Source organism: Acanthopagrus latus, chromosome 12 (genome assembly GCF_904848185.1).
Source record: "Acanthopagrus latus isolate v.2019 chromosome 12, fAcaLat1.1, whole genome shotgun sequence".
Taxonomy (NCBI): Eukaryota; Metazoa; Chordata; class Actinopteri; order Spariformes; family Sparidae; genus Acanthopagrus; species Acanthopagrus latus.
Window position 1 is genome coordinate 284,911 of NC_051050.1, and position 15,860 is coordinate 300,770.

Sequence of the window (15,860 nt, forward strand, 5' to 3'; positions counted from 1 at the left end):
TCTATTATTCTTTCATAACACAATGGAGATGAGAATTCCATCTGCATTGTTTTTTTGTTTTTTTTGTCTGTTACTCATCTGGTTATCTTAATTTATTGTTAAGCAGTTATGGGTGATTAAGACATTTGGGTGATAAAGAGCTATCAAGTTTGCTGACACCCAAAAACTGACTAGTAGTTTTCAAAATCCCATTTAGGGATGAAAAATGATTTTAGGCAGTTGACTGACTGTCCAAAAATAATAATTTGTTGATTTGTTTCCCAGTCATCTGTCCATACCCGAACACTGACCCTGAAGGAAACTCTACTATCAGCACACTCTACGTTGGCAACAGTGGAAATGATACTGATGTCAACTCTTTTGAACACTGGTGGAGTAAAACCAACACCGTTCCCCTCTACCTGATCATCCTGCTGCTGCCACTGCTCTGCTTCCGCTCAGCCTCCTTCTTTGCGAGGTTCACCTTCTTGGGTAATATAGATTACGAGGAAGGAAATTTCAATAAATTGAAACTTCAAAACAGTTGATAGTTGAGTTGTTAACATCGGCTGAGGCCCAAGGATAACTAGTTGTTCCAAATGGTCACAGAACACTTCTTTAGATTGTTTGATTGTCTTTGAATCCTAGTTGAATATTAAAGCTGCATTAATCGATTTTTGGTAGCCAGGTAGTTGTCAGTGTGTTGGATTTATTATTGAAACATCTGACTGAAGGCCCTGTTTCACAAAAAAGATTGGTGAATACTCTGAGTATGTTCACCCTGAGATTTGGAAACTCTGTTCCAGAAAGAGAGGTAACATGAACTCTGGGTCTCTGTGAACCTTACCTGCTCACTGGCAGGTTTTTTGACTAGATCTTCTAGATCACCTAGTTCTTTCTGACTCTTCCCCTCTTCCCAAACCAGAAGAAGCTCTTTATTTACCCAGTACCTTTTTTTCATTCACAACACGCCCTTAACTCAGACTGAACACATTCAGAGGTAATGTAACTTATCAGCTATTCTGGAACCAAGAACAACACAGTGAAGCTAGTGTGTATATGTAGGTTTTTCAGATGGCAGGAACTCCTTTCACACTGCCAGTGGTCTTTTTTTTCCCCTTGTGTCCTGTTTGTAATCACGAATGCACCGGAAAAACAGCAAACAGTTTAAGAACATTAACTTCCGTCTTTATTTCAAACGCAGCTCAATCATTCCTGCCTTTTGTAAATCCAGCATTAAAAATGAACATGAGTTTGTCAAGGTTTCTCTGTACCAGCCTGTCTGGTGCCATTCTTTTTATTGCCTCCTTTCTCCGCTTCAATATTTACTGCTGTTGCAGTAATTAAAAAATGAATGTGTATAGTCGCAAGCGTTACCAATCCTTTCTCCAGTTGATTAAAATGGAGACTCTGTCTTTATTTCATCCCATGTAATGGTGAATTTCTAGGATAAGAGCCCCCACTTTTTTTTTCACTACTCAACCACTTAACTCATACTGAACATACTCAGAGCTGATTGAACGTAATCAGATCAACTGCTCTGGGATCGAAATTTTGAGTTTCCCATCTCATGGTTAGTAAAGTCAGAGTTAAGACAGAAGTTCAGAGTATTTTAAAACTTGCAGTCTAGAACAGACCCTTGTTGTTGGACTGTGTACTGCAACGCTCATCCACCTTTTGTTGCATCATTCTGTCTTGTTTAGGCACTATATCAGTGGTCTACCTGATTACGCTAGTCACTATTAAGGCTGTCCACCTGGGCTTCCACCTGGAGTTTCACTGGTTTGACACAACCCAGTTCTACGTTCCAGGTAAATCACCTGCAGATTTTGGCTCATTATGCTCTGTTTATCTTTTCTCAGCAACTCCAAAGAACGTCCCTGATTCCTTTTTAACCTTTGGGTGTATCAGGTCTTATCAAAATATGGTGTTGATCAAGTTGCAGATCTACTTTTTGGCAGTATTAGATTTATTGTTCTTTTTCTTAGAGGATGTGTTGGAATTTCATAACGTCATAATATAAGTCAAGATTGTGATATTAATTTGAATATTGTATTTGGCTGAGTTTGTTACTGTATGTGTTGGTCTGATCAATGGATGAAGATGAACTTCCTTATCTTTTCTCTATCTCCACCACCAAAATTCTCTCTTATACACAATAGCTTTCATAGTAATGTAGCAGAGTGGCAAATGAGAACATTTTCTCTGACCATTGATGCTCCCCAGGACATTAAAGCAAAGGGTTAGGCAAATTTTAAAATGTTTAAATCAGGGTTAGGGTTAGGGGTCATTTTGGTGACTTCTGTGACCTCGTGTCCATTTCAAGAGAGTTGACAAGTCTGCTTAAAAATTCTGACAGTGTAATTTTTTTCACCCTTTCATTTTACATTAGTTTGCAGAACTTGTATGATACTGATAAATTACTAAGCAGGGTAAGAATATGGATCAGCTAAAGATTTAATACAATATGCTATAATTTTCAGTAGGAGGTACTGAACATTGCAGCTACCAGGAGAGCACTAGTACTGATCTTCAGATATTTTTTCTGTTTTATTATGTGTTCTTTCAGAGTTCAGATTGTTCTTTCCTCAGCTGACCGGTGTCCTTACTCTGGCCTTCTTCATTCACAACTGCATCATCACATTAATGAAGAGCAACAGGCACCAAGAGAACAATGTGAGCCATCATCCACCCATGCTCTTGGTTGCACCAGCTGGACGTGCACCTTAGCGTAAGACTAAGCTGGACGTAAAATATGCTTTAAGCCTGACAGATAATTAATACCTGTTGCACCATCTAGCCATAGTGGAGGGTCTAAATCTTTTTTTTTGGGCTAGTCTTGACTAATTTCCAAGGTGAAAATAAAAACTAGACTGCAGGTGCCTTTTGATGCTCCTGCGCTGCCAATATGCACCAACAACCTGTTGTTTTCTGTCTCTGTGTTTGTTTCTCGTCTGTGCGCACATACTATTTGAAACACATTGAGATAATTTCTTCAAACCTGTCTCAAACCCTTGTCACAATCACACACTACACTTCGTCTCCAGGATGAGCTGATTAGATTTTGGTGGTCAGAAATCATTATGACCTCATGTCTGCCCCATTCTTGTGATTGAGATGTCTCAGGATTGCCTTGAAGGAGTTTTGTCCAATTTGGCACAAACGCCCACATAACCCTAACCTGATCTGGATTTGCTGGTCAAAGGACATTGTGACCTCAGAAAATGTGTTTTTGGCCATAAACCAGTAAGATACAGGTTAATTATGATAGGGATTGCATAAATGTCAAATGAAGTCAGCTTCACTGTAGTGGTTTCTTGCTTCCTAGCACCACTAAGAGGCTGAGACTGGGAGGATTCATCTTTGTATTATGCGCCATCCAATGATTAATTTCCACTCCCAAGTTGTTTGGTTTTAAGGTTTTATGAATTCTTCTGGGAATGAAAAACTGGTTGAAACTGTGAGCTACACTTGCAGGTCACCCTCTCTCCCAGCACTGACATCCAGGTGACAGGTGAAATTATACAGTTTAATTAATGGGTCCCTCCCACATCATGTCACCACACTAATATAAGTGAAAATAAACAAAAAAACAAATCTAACACAAATAAATGTCTCCTACATTCACTATGACAGCATAATGTTTTGCAAAGAACACTTTCCTGGCCATTATTTAACACCATAAATCAGGAACAGTAGAAGAGATTGTGACCTAATTGTATATCATTCAAGCTTCTTTGTGTGCCATCAAAATCAGCTTCAGCATGTGAACAGTCAAGGAATTTCACTGTATTTTGTTTCTCTCAATTGAATTGCATATTAATAGACATACAGAAGTAGTCCATCATATGCGTTTTGGTTTTGTTGATATTCAGCTTCAGATGTTTGTTGTGGCACATTCGATGAAGCTCTCTATCAGTCCTCTGTACTCCTTGGTAAAAAAGTTTGTTATTACACATTTTTACAGTTATAAGTTACACAGTTATGCCTAAGATTACACTTAATTACACCTTTTATTAATTGACTTCAAAGTCTTCACTACATACTGCATAATATAATAATACATTTTATTTATAAGCGCCTTTCAGGTCACTCAAGGACACTGTACAGAAACAAACAGCAGTCAAGCAGCAAAATGAAGTATACAAATAAAGTATACATAAAACAAATAAAAACATTACAGATCATCATAACATAACATAGACATATGCATATACATACATCCATAACATATGTTAAATGAGTCTGCACAGACATGAAAGTAATAACCAGCTTGACTTGTGTCTGGAGGCATACAATTGTGAGGTGGTAGCTGTCAATCATTAGATGTGTTGTCCAGTAATCAAAGGGGTCACTGGTTCATATCCCCAGCTCCCCAAGCTGCATGTTGAAGTATTCCTGAGCTAGATACTGAACCTGAATTGCTCCTGATCAGCAGGTCAGCACCTTGCATGGTGGCCTCTGCAGTCAGCATATTAGTGTGTGTGTGAATCGGTTAATGTGTTAAGTGTCGTAAGCGCTTTGAGCTGTCAGTTGACTGGCAAAGTGCTATAGCCCATTTACCATTAAACATAATTCTAGTTGTAAACAGGAAAGGCTTTCACTCAGGTAATCTTAAGGTAGTTTGCGATGCAGACATGGAATTCATTTGTGTGAGAATGGAGTACTCTCTGGCATAATGCCAAACAGTGGCTTTAAAGATGTGGCTGATGATACCTGTCATGGAACCCTGGACCAAGCTGGAAAGACAGTACAGTGTCAGGCTTGGACAGGAAAGAGGACCCAGATGCAGTATAGGCAGAAGTAATGTCATGTTTTATTAATCTGTTTTTGCAACTCTCCAGAATGAATGATAACAAAATGGCTATGAAAATCTGAGTGACAAACAAGACAAACAACATGAAACACAGAGAAACAAAAAACACTCCCGCAGGAGGAAAACCTCTATTCTTGGAATGAACTACAATATCAAAATTACAAAATAAATCTCTCCGAAGAGGAAGCACAAGGGCTATGAAAAATATCTACTCTTTCTTATGAAACTTATCAACAAAAAATCGCTCACAAGGAGGAGAAAAGAAAAGCTATGAAATCTCAAAATTCAAACACAAAACTTAACCAGAAAAATACAAACTCAAAATCACTCTTCTCGAGAGGACAAAACTCAGATAAATAAAACAAGAACAATACTTAACAGGGCAAGGAACAGGACTGTGGTTCAAGGCTTCGGTAAATGACATGGAAGACAAAATACTTTGGCGACGCAGACAGGCTTGACTTGACTGACATGGAAGGTGGGGTGTACTCGTAGGGACCGAGGCAGGCGTAGTCGAACCGCTGCTGGACCAATATTTCTGGTGATGGGGAAGGGACCTACGAACCGCGGAGCCAGTTTCTTGGATGACACCGGGAGGTTCAGGTCTTTAGCTGAAAGCCATACCCTCTGTCCTGGACGGTAGTCTGGAGCCGGACGTCTTTTTCGGTCGGCGTTCCCTTTCACCCGATCTCCCTGTCGGATAAGGACCTGTCTGGCGGCTGCCCAGATGCGTCGACAATGTTGAACCATGGCATAGGCCGAGGGTACCGACGCTTCTTTCTCTTCTGTCTGGAAACAGAGGTGGTTGGTAACGGAAAGCACAATGAAAGGGAGAGAGGCCAGTAGCCGAAGTAGGCAATGAATTATGTGCATACTCTACCCAGACCAGGTGTTTGCTCCATGTCGAGGGATTCTGGTGTACCACGCATCGGAGGCCGGTTTCCAGCTGCTGGTTGAGGCGTTCGGTCTGGCCGTTTGCTTCTGGGTGATATCATGTCAGGCTGGCTGTGGCTCCAATTAGCTTGCAGAATTCTCTCCAGAACTTGGATACAAACTGGGGCCCCCGGTCCGAAACGATGTCCTTCGGGAATCCGTGAACTCAAAAAACTTGAGTCATCATTACTTCAGCCGTTTCTTTGGCTGATGGTAGTTTCGGGAGTGCAATGAAACGTACCATTTTTGAAAATCGATCCACCACTGTGAGGACCGTAGTGTTTCCCTAGGAGACCAGGAGCCCGATGACAAAGTCCAAAGAAATGTCCAACCAAGGTCTGGATTGGATGGGGAGCGGTTGTAGTAGTCCAGTGCGAGCCTTGGAAGATGCTTTGTTGCGAGCACAGACCAAACAAGCCTCTATGTACTCCTGGACCTCTGATTCCATAGCCGGCCACCAGAATCTCTGGGAGATGACATACATGGTTCGTTTGACCCCCGGATGACACGAAAGCAGCGAGGTGTGAGCCCAATGAATCACCTGTGGCCGTAGCTCAGCAGGTACATACAGACGATCGTCGGGGCAGCCACGAGGTGACGGGACTCCACTGTTAGCTTGCTTTACCTCATTTTCTATAGGCCAAGTCACCACTCCTACCACACAGTTCAGTGGCAGGATAGTTTCGGCTTGCTTGGTCTTAGGCTCGAGATCAAAGAGTCTTGACAGCACGTCGGGATTTACGTTTCGGGATCCCGGCCTGTAAGACAAGGTAAAAGAGAAACGGTTAAAGAACAGCGCCAACCTGGCCTGGCGAGAGTTTAATCTCTTGGCTTTTCGAATGAATTCTACATTTTTGTGATCTGTCCAGACAATGAAAGGTTGCTCGGCACCCTCTAACCAATGTCGCCATTCCTCCAACGCTAATTTAATGGCCAACAGTTCTCGGTTGCCAACGTCGTAGTTCCGTTCTGCTGAAGACAACCGTCGTGACAGGAAGGCGCACGGGTGCATCTTACCATCTTTTTCGGACCGCTGGGACAGTACTGCTCCTACTCCATCATTAGACGCATCTACCTCCACCACGAACTGTCTCTGGGGGTCCGGAGATGAGGATGGGAGCTGTGGTGAACCGGTGCTTGAGTTCCCGAAATGCTTTTTCAGCCTCAGGGTTCCAGATGAACGGGACCTGGGTGGAGGTAAGAGCATGGAGAGGAGCAGCTATCGCGCTGAAACCTCTGACAAACCGCCTGTAAAAGTTAGCAAAACCTAAGAATTGCTGAACCTTTTTGCAGCTGTCTGGAGTGGGCCATTCGGCTACAGTGCTAACTTTAGCCGGATCCATCTGAACTCTTCCAGGGGCTACAATGAAGCCCAGGAACGAGACAGTCTTGGCATGAAAGACACTTTTTTCAGCTTTAACATACAGTTGGTGTTCAAGTAGTCTGTTAAGGACTTGGGTTACGTGGTCTTGATGCATGGCAAGGTCGGGAGAATAAATCAGGATGTCATCCAAGTAGACATATACGAACTGGTCCAGGAAGTCTCTGAGAATGTCATTTATCATGGCCTGAAACACAGCAGGTGCGCTAGTGAGACCAAATGGCATAACACAGTATTCATAATGGCCGCTGGGAGTGTTGAAGCCGGTCTTCCACTCGTCTTCTTCTCGGATCCGAACCAGGTGATAGGTGTTGCGAAGATCGAGTTTGGTTAACACCTTTACCTGTTGTAGCTGGTCGAGGACAGAAGTCATCAGTGGAAGGGGGTATCGATTTTTAATAGTTATCTCGTTCAGCGGGCTATAGTCAATGCATGGGCGTAGTGAGCCATCTTTCTTACCCACAAAGAAAAATCCGGCCCCCGCTGGTGATGATGACGGGCAAATTAATCCTGCTTTCAGGGAAGATAGATAGATAGATATACTAGATAGATATACTTTATTAATCCCAAGCTGGGAAATTTTTTATTTATTTATTTATGTATTTATTTATTTTAGATAGATATACTTTATTAATCCCAAGCTGGGAAATTTTGGAAGCGGAGATGTAGTCGTTCATGGCTTTCTTTTCGGGTCCGGAGATGGAATAAAGTCGCCCCTTGGGTATCGTAGAGCCAGGAATCAGGTCTATGGCGCAGTCGTAAGGACGATGAGGAGGGAGAGACAAGGGTTAGTGCAATGTGCAATTTCTTGGCCAAGTTCCAGTCCATTAAACTTTCATCTGCTCCTGAATCGATCAATACATCCATGTCAAAAAGTGAATTAAGCTTAACTTGAGTGAGCACATGAACAGCAGTCTTAGCGACCTGATTTGAACTCACCACCGGGGTCCTTTTGGCTGGGCATGAGCTGACGAGGTGACCGGTTTCTCCGCAATAGAAACACCTTCCCTCCTGGCGTCTCTTCTGTCGTTCCTCTTGGGATAATCAAGCCTTCTCTAGCTGCATGGGTTCTTCGATGGGACGGATCTGGGGATTTTCTGGAGACGCTCGGTGCGGAGTCGGCCATCTTGATTCCTGCGACGCCGTATGTCGATGTCGGTCGCCTCGTTTCCCTTCGCGGTATTTTCGGAGTTGTGTGCATCGATTATCCGTTCGAATAGCGAGGGCGATGAGTGCATCCAGACTCGTGGGCAAGTCTAGCGGCACCAGCAGATCCTGAATATCTGCCGATAGACCTTTCAAAATGACGTCGTAGAGAGCGGCATTGTTCCACCCACTCTCGGCTGCCAGCGTACGAAAGTCCCGGCTCACCGGCATACTTAGTTGGAGGCGCCAGCTTATAGGAGGCTCCTCCGGAAGACGCTGGTACATCCGAGGTGGCTGGAGAAGGCGGAGTCGGAGTGGCAGGGCTTTGACGACAGAGTTGTCCCAGTAGCTCTTGTATCTGGGAGGAGGGTTGTCCCATGTTGGCAGCCATGGCAGTCTGGAACTCCTCCTGGCGATTTGAACGAGCTTCCTGGGTCCGCAGCACCTCTGAGAGTCACTCTGCCTCTACTGAGTCCATTGCTGGCCAAAGTATACTGTCAGGCTTGGACAGGAAAGAGGACTCAGATGCAGTATAGGCAGAAGTAATGTCAAGTTTTATTAATCTGTTTTTGCAACTCTCCAGAATGAATGATAACAAAATGGCTATGAAAATCTGAGTGACAAACAAGACAAACAACATGAAACACAGAGAAACAAAAAACGCTCCCGCAGGAGGAAAACCTACTCTATTCTTGGAATGAACTACAATATCAAAATTACAAAATAAATCTCTCCGAAGAGGAAGCACAAGGGCTATGAAAAATATCTACTCTTTCTTATGAAACTTATCAACAAAAAATCGCTCACAAGGAGGAGAAAAGAAAAGCTATGAAATCTCAAAATTCAAACACAAAACTTAACCAGAAAAATACAAACTCAAAATCACTCTTCTCGAGAGGACAAAACTCAGATAAATAAAACAAGAACAATACTTAACAGGGCAAGGAACAGGACTGTGGTTCAAGGCTTCGGTAAACGACATGGAAGACGAAATACTTTGGCGGCGCAGACAGGGGAAGACAAAGACTTTTTACACATGGGGGGAAGGGGACACAGGTGGAAACAATCAGGAATTAGGGATGACGTCAGACCAGGGACACAAGAGGAAGGGCAAGTGACCTGAAACGAGAGGAGAGTTACTTTCAAAATAAGACATGAAATTCACGAGACAGACCCCAAGACAAGACAACCTCACCGCGATGTGACATACGGCTATTTGCACTCCCAGAGGAGATCTGTTGATCCTAGTGCAGGTGTGTGTTGCTAAGTGAGCACTCTGTTTCGTTTTGTTGTTGTGTTGTTGATGTGACAAGAATCCTGCTTGCAGCTTGATATGATGATTTCAGTGCATTTATTTGTGTTGTAAAATTCCCATGCTTTGTCTTATAATGCCGTTTCAAATTGGAAATCTTCATCACAGCTATAGTCTCCCGGCATATTAAGCACATGGGTCTTGTGCTGGTTGGAAATTTTTCAGTCCATTCTTGCTCAATCGCCGATTTTCATCATCCACTATTCTTTTAGCAGTGAACTTGTAACACGCCATTTTCGTGCAATCTGCTCCTACAGCCTTCAAAATGTCAATATGCGAACTGCTCCCAAAACAAAAGTGAAAGTTAAAAATTGCGCTCACAGCAGCGAGTGACCCAGCTGTCTGTGTATTGTTGGCATGGATACAAGTCCTGGTATACACGTGCTGACCCAACCAAAACACATGGTCAGGGAATAGCAGTTCGGGGGCCACAAATAGGCGGCCGCCTATTGAGGGCCACTGGTACAAGTTATAAGCGAGTGATGGTGTTTTTGGATGGTGCAACAATTATATTTATTTACCACAAGGCTGGACATAGCTTAACCCAACATAGGGCTTACATCAAACTGTTAAACGTGTAGCGGGTACAATGGCCCATTGAACAGCTTTACACATAGCATAGCTCAATTCTGCAAGGAGAAAAGACTGTGACGCTAATGAGATTTGCTGATAGACAGACCTAAAAACTACAATTATAAAATGCATTTCATTACCTCTATAACCTGTATTTATATTTTTATATACTACATATTTGTATATTGTGATCTAGGAGAATATAATGTCTGGCTATCACGATTCAAGTAACAGTTCAATAAATTAATTGTTTTTACAAATTCATAATAATGTATATTGCTGTGAATTGAAGGTAGTTAAATTAAGGAAGTCCAGTGAAGTCTGCACCCCCAGTGGACTTAGAGTCTGCAGAAAGTCTGGTTGAGGGCTCGTGTGGACTAAATACTGTAAATTGTTGGTTTAGACAGCCCCCAGCACTCCTGGACTTCCTGCGACATGCTTGCAGAGTCTGCAAATCTGCAAGAGAGGCAAAGTCTGGGGCTTTCAATAACTCAGTATTAATTCAACAAAAATATCACTGCAACACTTCTGTGTTTGCTTCCATTTTTCACAAGTTGAATTGGAGCAAGAACAAATGTGTTATGGTGATATTTTGGTTGAATCAAAATTATCCACTAAATTCAGTCAAAACAAATTGGCCATTCATTTCCCCATTACTAAAATGAAAAATTAAGTTTGTATTTGATGTTTTCAGGTGCGGGACCTGTCCGTGGCTTATCTTCTCGTAGGGCTGACCTATCTGTATGTGGGAGTGTTGATCTTTGCTGCCTTTCCTTCTCCACCTCTCTTCAAAGACTGCATTGAGCCAGTGAGATTTAAACTTATTTGCTTATCTTGTTGTTTTTTTTGTCTCACATGGTGCTAATGTATGAAAGGTTTTATTGGTCTTCCAATCCAAGAATGTGTACCATCCACAATATTTCATAAGTGAGAGATTTGAAGAGAAATTTGCAAATATGCATAACTTGAACATGTTTTTTTAATTGTGTATGATTGTGATTAATGTAACAATGTTCTTCAATGCACTTTATCTTGTGTGATTGCTGCAGCATTCTGCGTTTACAGCTTCTGTCTTTATTTCATACTTACTCTTATGAAGTTTAAGCTGCACAATCAGCATTTACAGTTAGTCTTCATTGAATTTTCAAAATGATTAACTTAAAGCAATTGTTATTTTGCCATTATTAGAATTGTTACCAAACGCTTGGTTATAATCATTAAAAGAAAGCAGTTTAGAGTAATAAAAAGGAGCAGAGAAAGGATACAGAAACACAAATGAGTGGTTCAACAGAAAATTGAGAATAAAAGAACAACTCCGAAATGTTAGACAAAGTCGGCTTTCCTATTGTTTTCTACACTGACTGTAGCTTTGTAGATGTGTCATGAACTGCAGACCCTCCACTGCTTTCTTCTCTTCTGCAGAACTTCTTAGATAACTTCCCCAGCAGTGATGTGATGGTGTTTGTAGCTCGGACCTTCTTGCTGTTCCAGATGATCACAGTCTACCCCCTGTTGGGATACTTGGTGCGGGTCCAGATGATGGGCCAGATATTTGGTAGTCATTACCCCAGGTAACACTGAAGAATATTATCATTGTTCAAGTTCTTGTCTTTCTGTGGAAGTAGACCTGCACAGCACACTGATAATGATATCTGATATTTTTGACAACTCTGTGTTTTAAATTTGTGGTAACATTTTTCTAGCCTGAAATTTTGCTACGCCTCAATTTAAGTTCCAGATTATTAACTCCTTCTCTAGATGTGTCCCAGTGCATTCTGGAATCCTCAGGAATTAGAACATATTTACATGAAAGCCCAAATAGTTTTCCACACAAAACTTGAAACGTATTTGTAGGTTAGTGGAGTGTGCAATCAGACTGACTTAGCATGTCTCATCCCCCTCATATAAATATAATAAGGGCGTGGACAATTCATCTTGTTTGATACATATCCGGGCCAGAAAGCATCCCACAAGCACTAGTACATTTGGACCTTAGTTTGTAAGGATGACCGGCTCAAGACAGACTTATCTCAAAGTTTTGCTATATTCTTTAAAAACATAATTTACACTGCAGAGTATTTCGTGCCTTGGAAATGTTGTATTTTTCATAAGATTTGAATGTTGTTTTTTTTACCTAGTGTCAGTGAGATAGTAAGGAGTAATTAGATGAGATGAGTATTGAGATATCAATTTCAATGAGAGTTTAAAAAACTGCTGATCATTTTTATCACAGATAGATATTTATTTATTTATTATAAGGATTCATAAAGTTGAATATGAAAGAATAAGATGTCTTCTGAGACATTTTACGTTGTAAAAAAGAAACTTGTCAGTGGCAATGGCAGTTAGAGATGTTTAACAATGTTGTATATTGTAATGTTATTACATTATCCTAATATTTGTCCAGTGATAATTGTATAATAAGCATTTGGTATTGTGACAACTGCAGTCATAGTATATGAAGTTCATGGTAAGGAAATTGCAGTCAATTCTTGTACGTTTTTTAGATGGCACTGTCATTCTACAAGTACCTAAGTAAAAAAAAAAAAAAAGGTTTTGAAACTTAAGTTCCAAAATGTAATACATTATAAACATTAAATATGAAACAAGCAGGACAGAAACACCATTTTCGGAAAAGTGTTATTTACACAACAATCAACATCAACAATAGAAACTTAAAATATGTTCAATTTTGCTTTCATAAACCATCATTTTGTTGAAATTCAATTGTGTATTTCAAAATGATTTCATTTGAACTCTGTAACTGTTGTTTTAGTCTTGTGTGCAGCAAAATTTTCATTTTTTTCTCTGTCTCTTTAGTTTCTTCCATGTTCTGACTCTGAACATCTTAATTGTTGGAGCTGGTGTCCTGATGGCCAAGTTTTACCCCAATATTGGATCCATCATTAGGTATGTCCCAACAATTTCTCCCAAAGGAACTAAATATAAATTAATTGTTACTCAGTGGTCCGTAGCTTTATCCTTGCAGTCTGGAATTACTGAGTAGTGGTCTTTGTGGACCAGAAAAGAGCTAGCCGTGGCATGGTTCACACTTACTCTATTATATCTATCTCTTCATGCTTTAATCCACAAAAATGCCTGCCTCAAAAGGAGTTGATGTGATTAGTCATGATTGATCATAAAACATAACGTGTGGTTGAGATCACAGAGGACTCGTGTAAGAATGTTGATGTCTACTGATTAGTCATGTAGATGACATGGTGACAACATCACGACTGGTGTGATACCATCCTAAGATGTTTTTTAGATGTTATCATTCACCTACAGAAACACTAATACCAAATTTTGCAACCTGAAAGCACTTTGTGCTCTGCTCTCTGATTTAATGAAATCACTGTCCAAAGGCAAACCAGGCACACGTTCCTCATACACACGTTGTCTTGTCCTACAGGCTTCTGCTAAAAAAAATAAAAAATAAAAAATACTTGTGTCCCTTGAGCATGGAAGTATATTCTTAATGCAACAAAATAACTAAACTTGAGTGTTGATTATAGTTCAGAATGGCCATTGTTGTGGAATAAAATGTTAATTTTCCTTGCAGACTTTGCATTTAAATTGTATGGGGGCATCTTTACGATTTAACCTAAATCATTAGTGTAATGCGCTGGTTAACCTATCATACTGAATCTTCTGTTGTGATATCAACTATCTGTCTCCCCTCGCAGGTTTTCCGGAGCAACATGTGGTTTGGCTCTAGTGTTTGTCTTTCCTGCCTTAGTCCACATGATCTCCCTGAGAAGGCAGGGGATACTCCGCTGGCCGTCAGCCCTCTTCCACAGTTTCCTGATTGTGCTAGGCGTAGCTAACCTGCTAGCTCAATTCTTCATGTAGAGATGCAGTGAGACACAGACACTCTCAACCATTCAGAAGCATTTCCATCCCACCTTTCCCACCAGATGGTAATCTCTGAAAGTAGATGTCCAAAACATCTACATAATATACATATCATGCATAATATGTATAATGCCATTTATGTCATGGCCACCAGAAAAATGCCCAGATAAACTATAGCATTCTCCAGCCAAGCAGATGTCATCACTGTTTTGTAGTATAACATTACACATCAGACACTTTGTTTTGTTAGAATATTTGTGATTTGTAATGGTGTAAGTTTTATCAGAATCACTGGATTTCATTGTCTTGATTTGATGATAGCATTATTTAATTTTTTTCCCTCAAGCAATCCAGCCATTGATCATTCAGTGATACAATCTTGCTTTTAGATCATTTCCTACATTATGTTGATTATTGATTATACCTGCCTAAATGGATTCTAGACCTGCCCAAAAATGCCATTGATAACATCAGCAACAAGTTTGCAGGTACATTTGTAATGTGGGGTCACGATTAAGAGAGATAACACAACTGCTGGAATGTTAATTTAATTGTGTTAAATCTCTGTTTTTATGTAGTTTCAGACAACATCTCAGTCAAACAATGCTATAAAATTTTGAGTCGACAATTATTAACAATAATATTGAATCAATGACACCCTTCGTGTTGAACCTACAGAGATTTATCAACAGAATCTTCACCTCTTTTCACAGAGCTCAGTATTGAATTTCAGATTATCATTTTGCTGTCTGACCTTAGCCTCACTGTTTGGGTTTTCCTATTGCTTTTGCTGAATTGTTTTAGTCCACCGCAGGCAGCTGTTTTTAGAGAAAAGGCTCCAAAAGAACATTTTACACTGCCTGCTCAGCGCCAAATGGCAGAAGGAATAGTTAGGTTCTAACTAGTCAACACAATGGACTTTGGGTCAGATCGTTCCCCCAGGAGTTTTTGGAGACCAAAAATAGTCTAATATTCACTCTCTTTTAGCCCTAAGTCTTATCAGGTAGACACAAATATAAATCAAAAGAATGACCATGTTGCTTAGTAACTGCTCCAAATAAGCAACTTTCTGGTAACAAGTTCAACACATCAACTTAAAAGGTGATGAATATGCCATGGTCACAACTTGTTTCCACCGCACTCAAGGCGACTATGAATATGAAGAATATGTTACTGCAGGTTTAAATTTCGTACATTAAAGGCTTTACAGGCAGATTTTTATGACTGTGTGGTGTAGGGAATATATTAATAGATTTGTGATTGTATAAACAATTCAAACATCATATTTTTTGAAGCAACTTTTGGCACAGTCTTTAAATTTGTACGAGTTGTGTTGATTTACACTGTTGACATGTTTACATTTTGCTTATTTTCTGGGTACTGTGCCTAATGTAATGTATTGTATTTTACTAATTATAAGGTAAAAAAGGGGAATATTTAAATGAAAATAAACCATTTCAGTCAAAAAGAACTGTTTTCTGTTCACTTTTAATCAGATTTATCAGTGTGAAGAACAAAAGCTAATAATTTGAGTAGTCCTGGCTGTTCGTCATGAAGCTCAACATAAGTTCAGTCAAGAAGTATGGTGGCCCTGAAGTGCAAAACACATTGGCAAATCAGAAAACACAAATGCAAACACAACGGCAAATCAAAAAACACAAACGCAAATCAGAAAACACAAACGCACTTCAAAAAACACAAACGCATAGACGGGCCGCATGGGCCATAGACGTAATATACGTAGATGCCTCATAGACTGACGCTGCCTATTGGAGATAACATATCATTTCGGCCGCCATCTTGGATGGGTCTCCAATGTGACCCCCCTGCATTTATTTCTACTGCGGAAGGTGTATCCCCAACTA

The 15,860-nt window shown here is 40.6% G+C and overlaps 1 protein-coding gene across 1 annotated transcript in view; it reads left to right on the forward strand.

The window, feature by feature from the left end:
- The window catches only part of slc38a9 (solute carrier family 38 member 9), a 40,752-nt gene extending 25,286 nt beyond the window's left edge, over positions 1-15,466 (forward strand). Inside the window, exons 9-15 of the mRNA XM_037118098.1 lie at positions 265-471; positions 1,683-1,790; positions 2,549-2,655; positions 10,835-10,948; positions 11,563-11,711; positions 12,961-13,050; positions 13,827-15,466. Of these exons, the coding sequence (XP_036973993.1) occupies positions 265-471; positions 1,683-1,790; positions 2,549-2,655; positions 10,835-10,948; positions 11,563-11,711; positions 12,961-13,050; positions 13,827-13,992 (941 nt within the window). The 3' untranslated portion in view covers positions 13,993-15,466. The remainder of the gene's footprint in view (positions 1-264; positions 472-1,682; positions 1,791-2,548; positions 2,656-10,834; positions 10,949-11,562; positions 11,712-12,960; positions 13,051-13,826) is intronic.
- Positions 15,467-15,860: the final 394 nt, after the last annotated feature.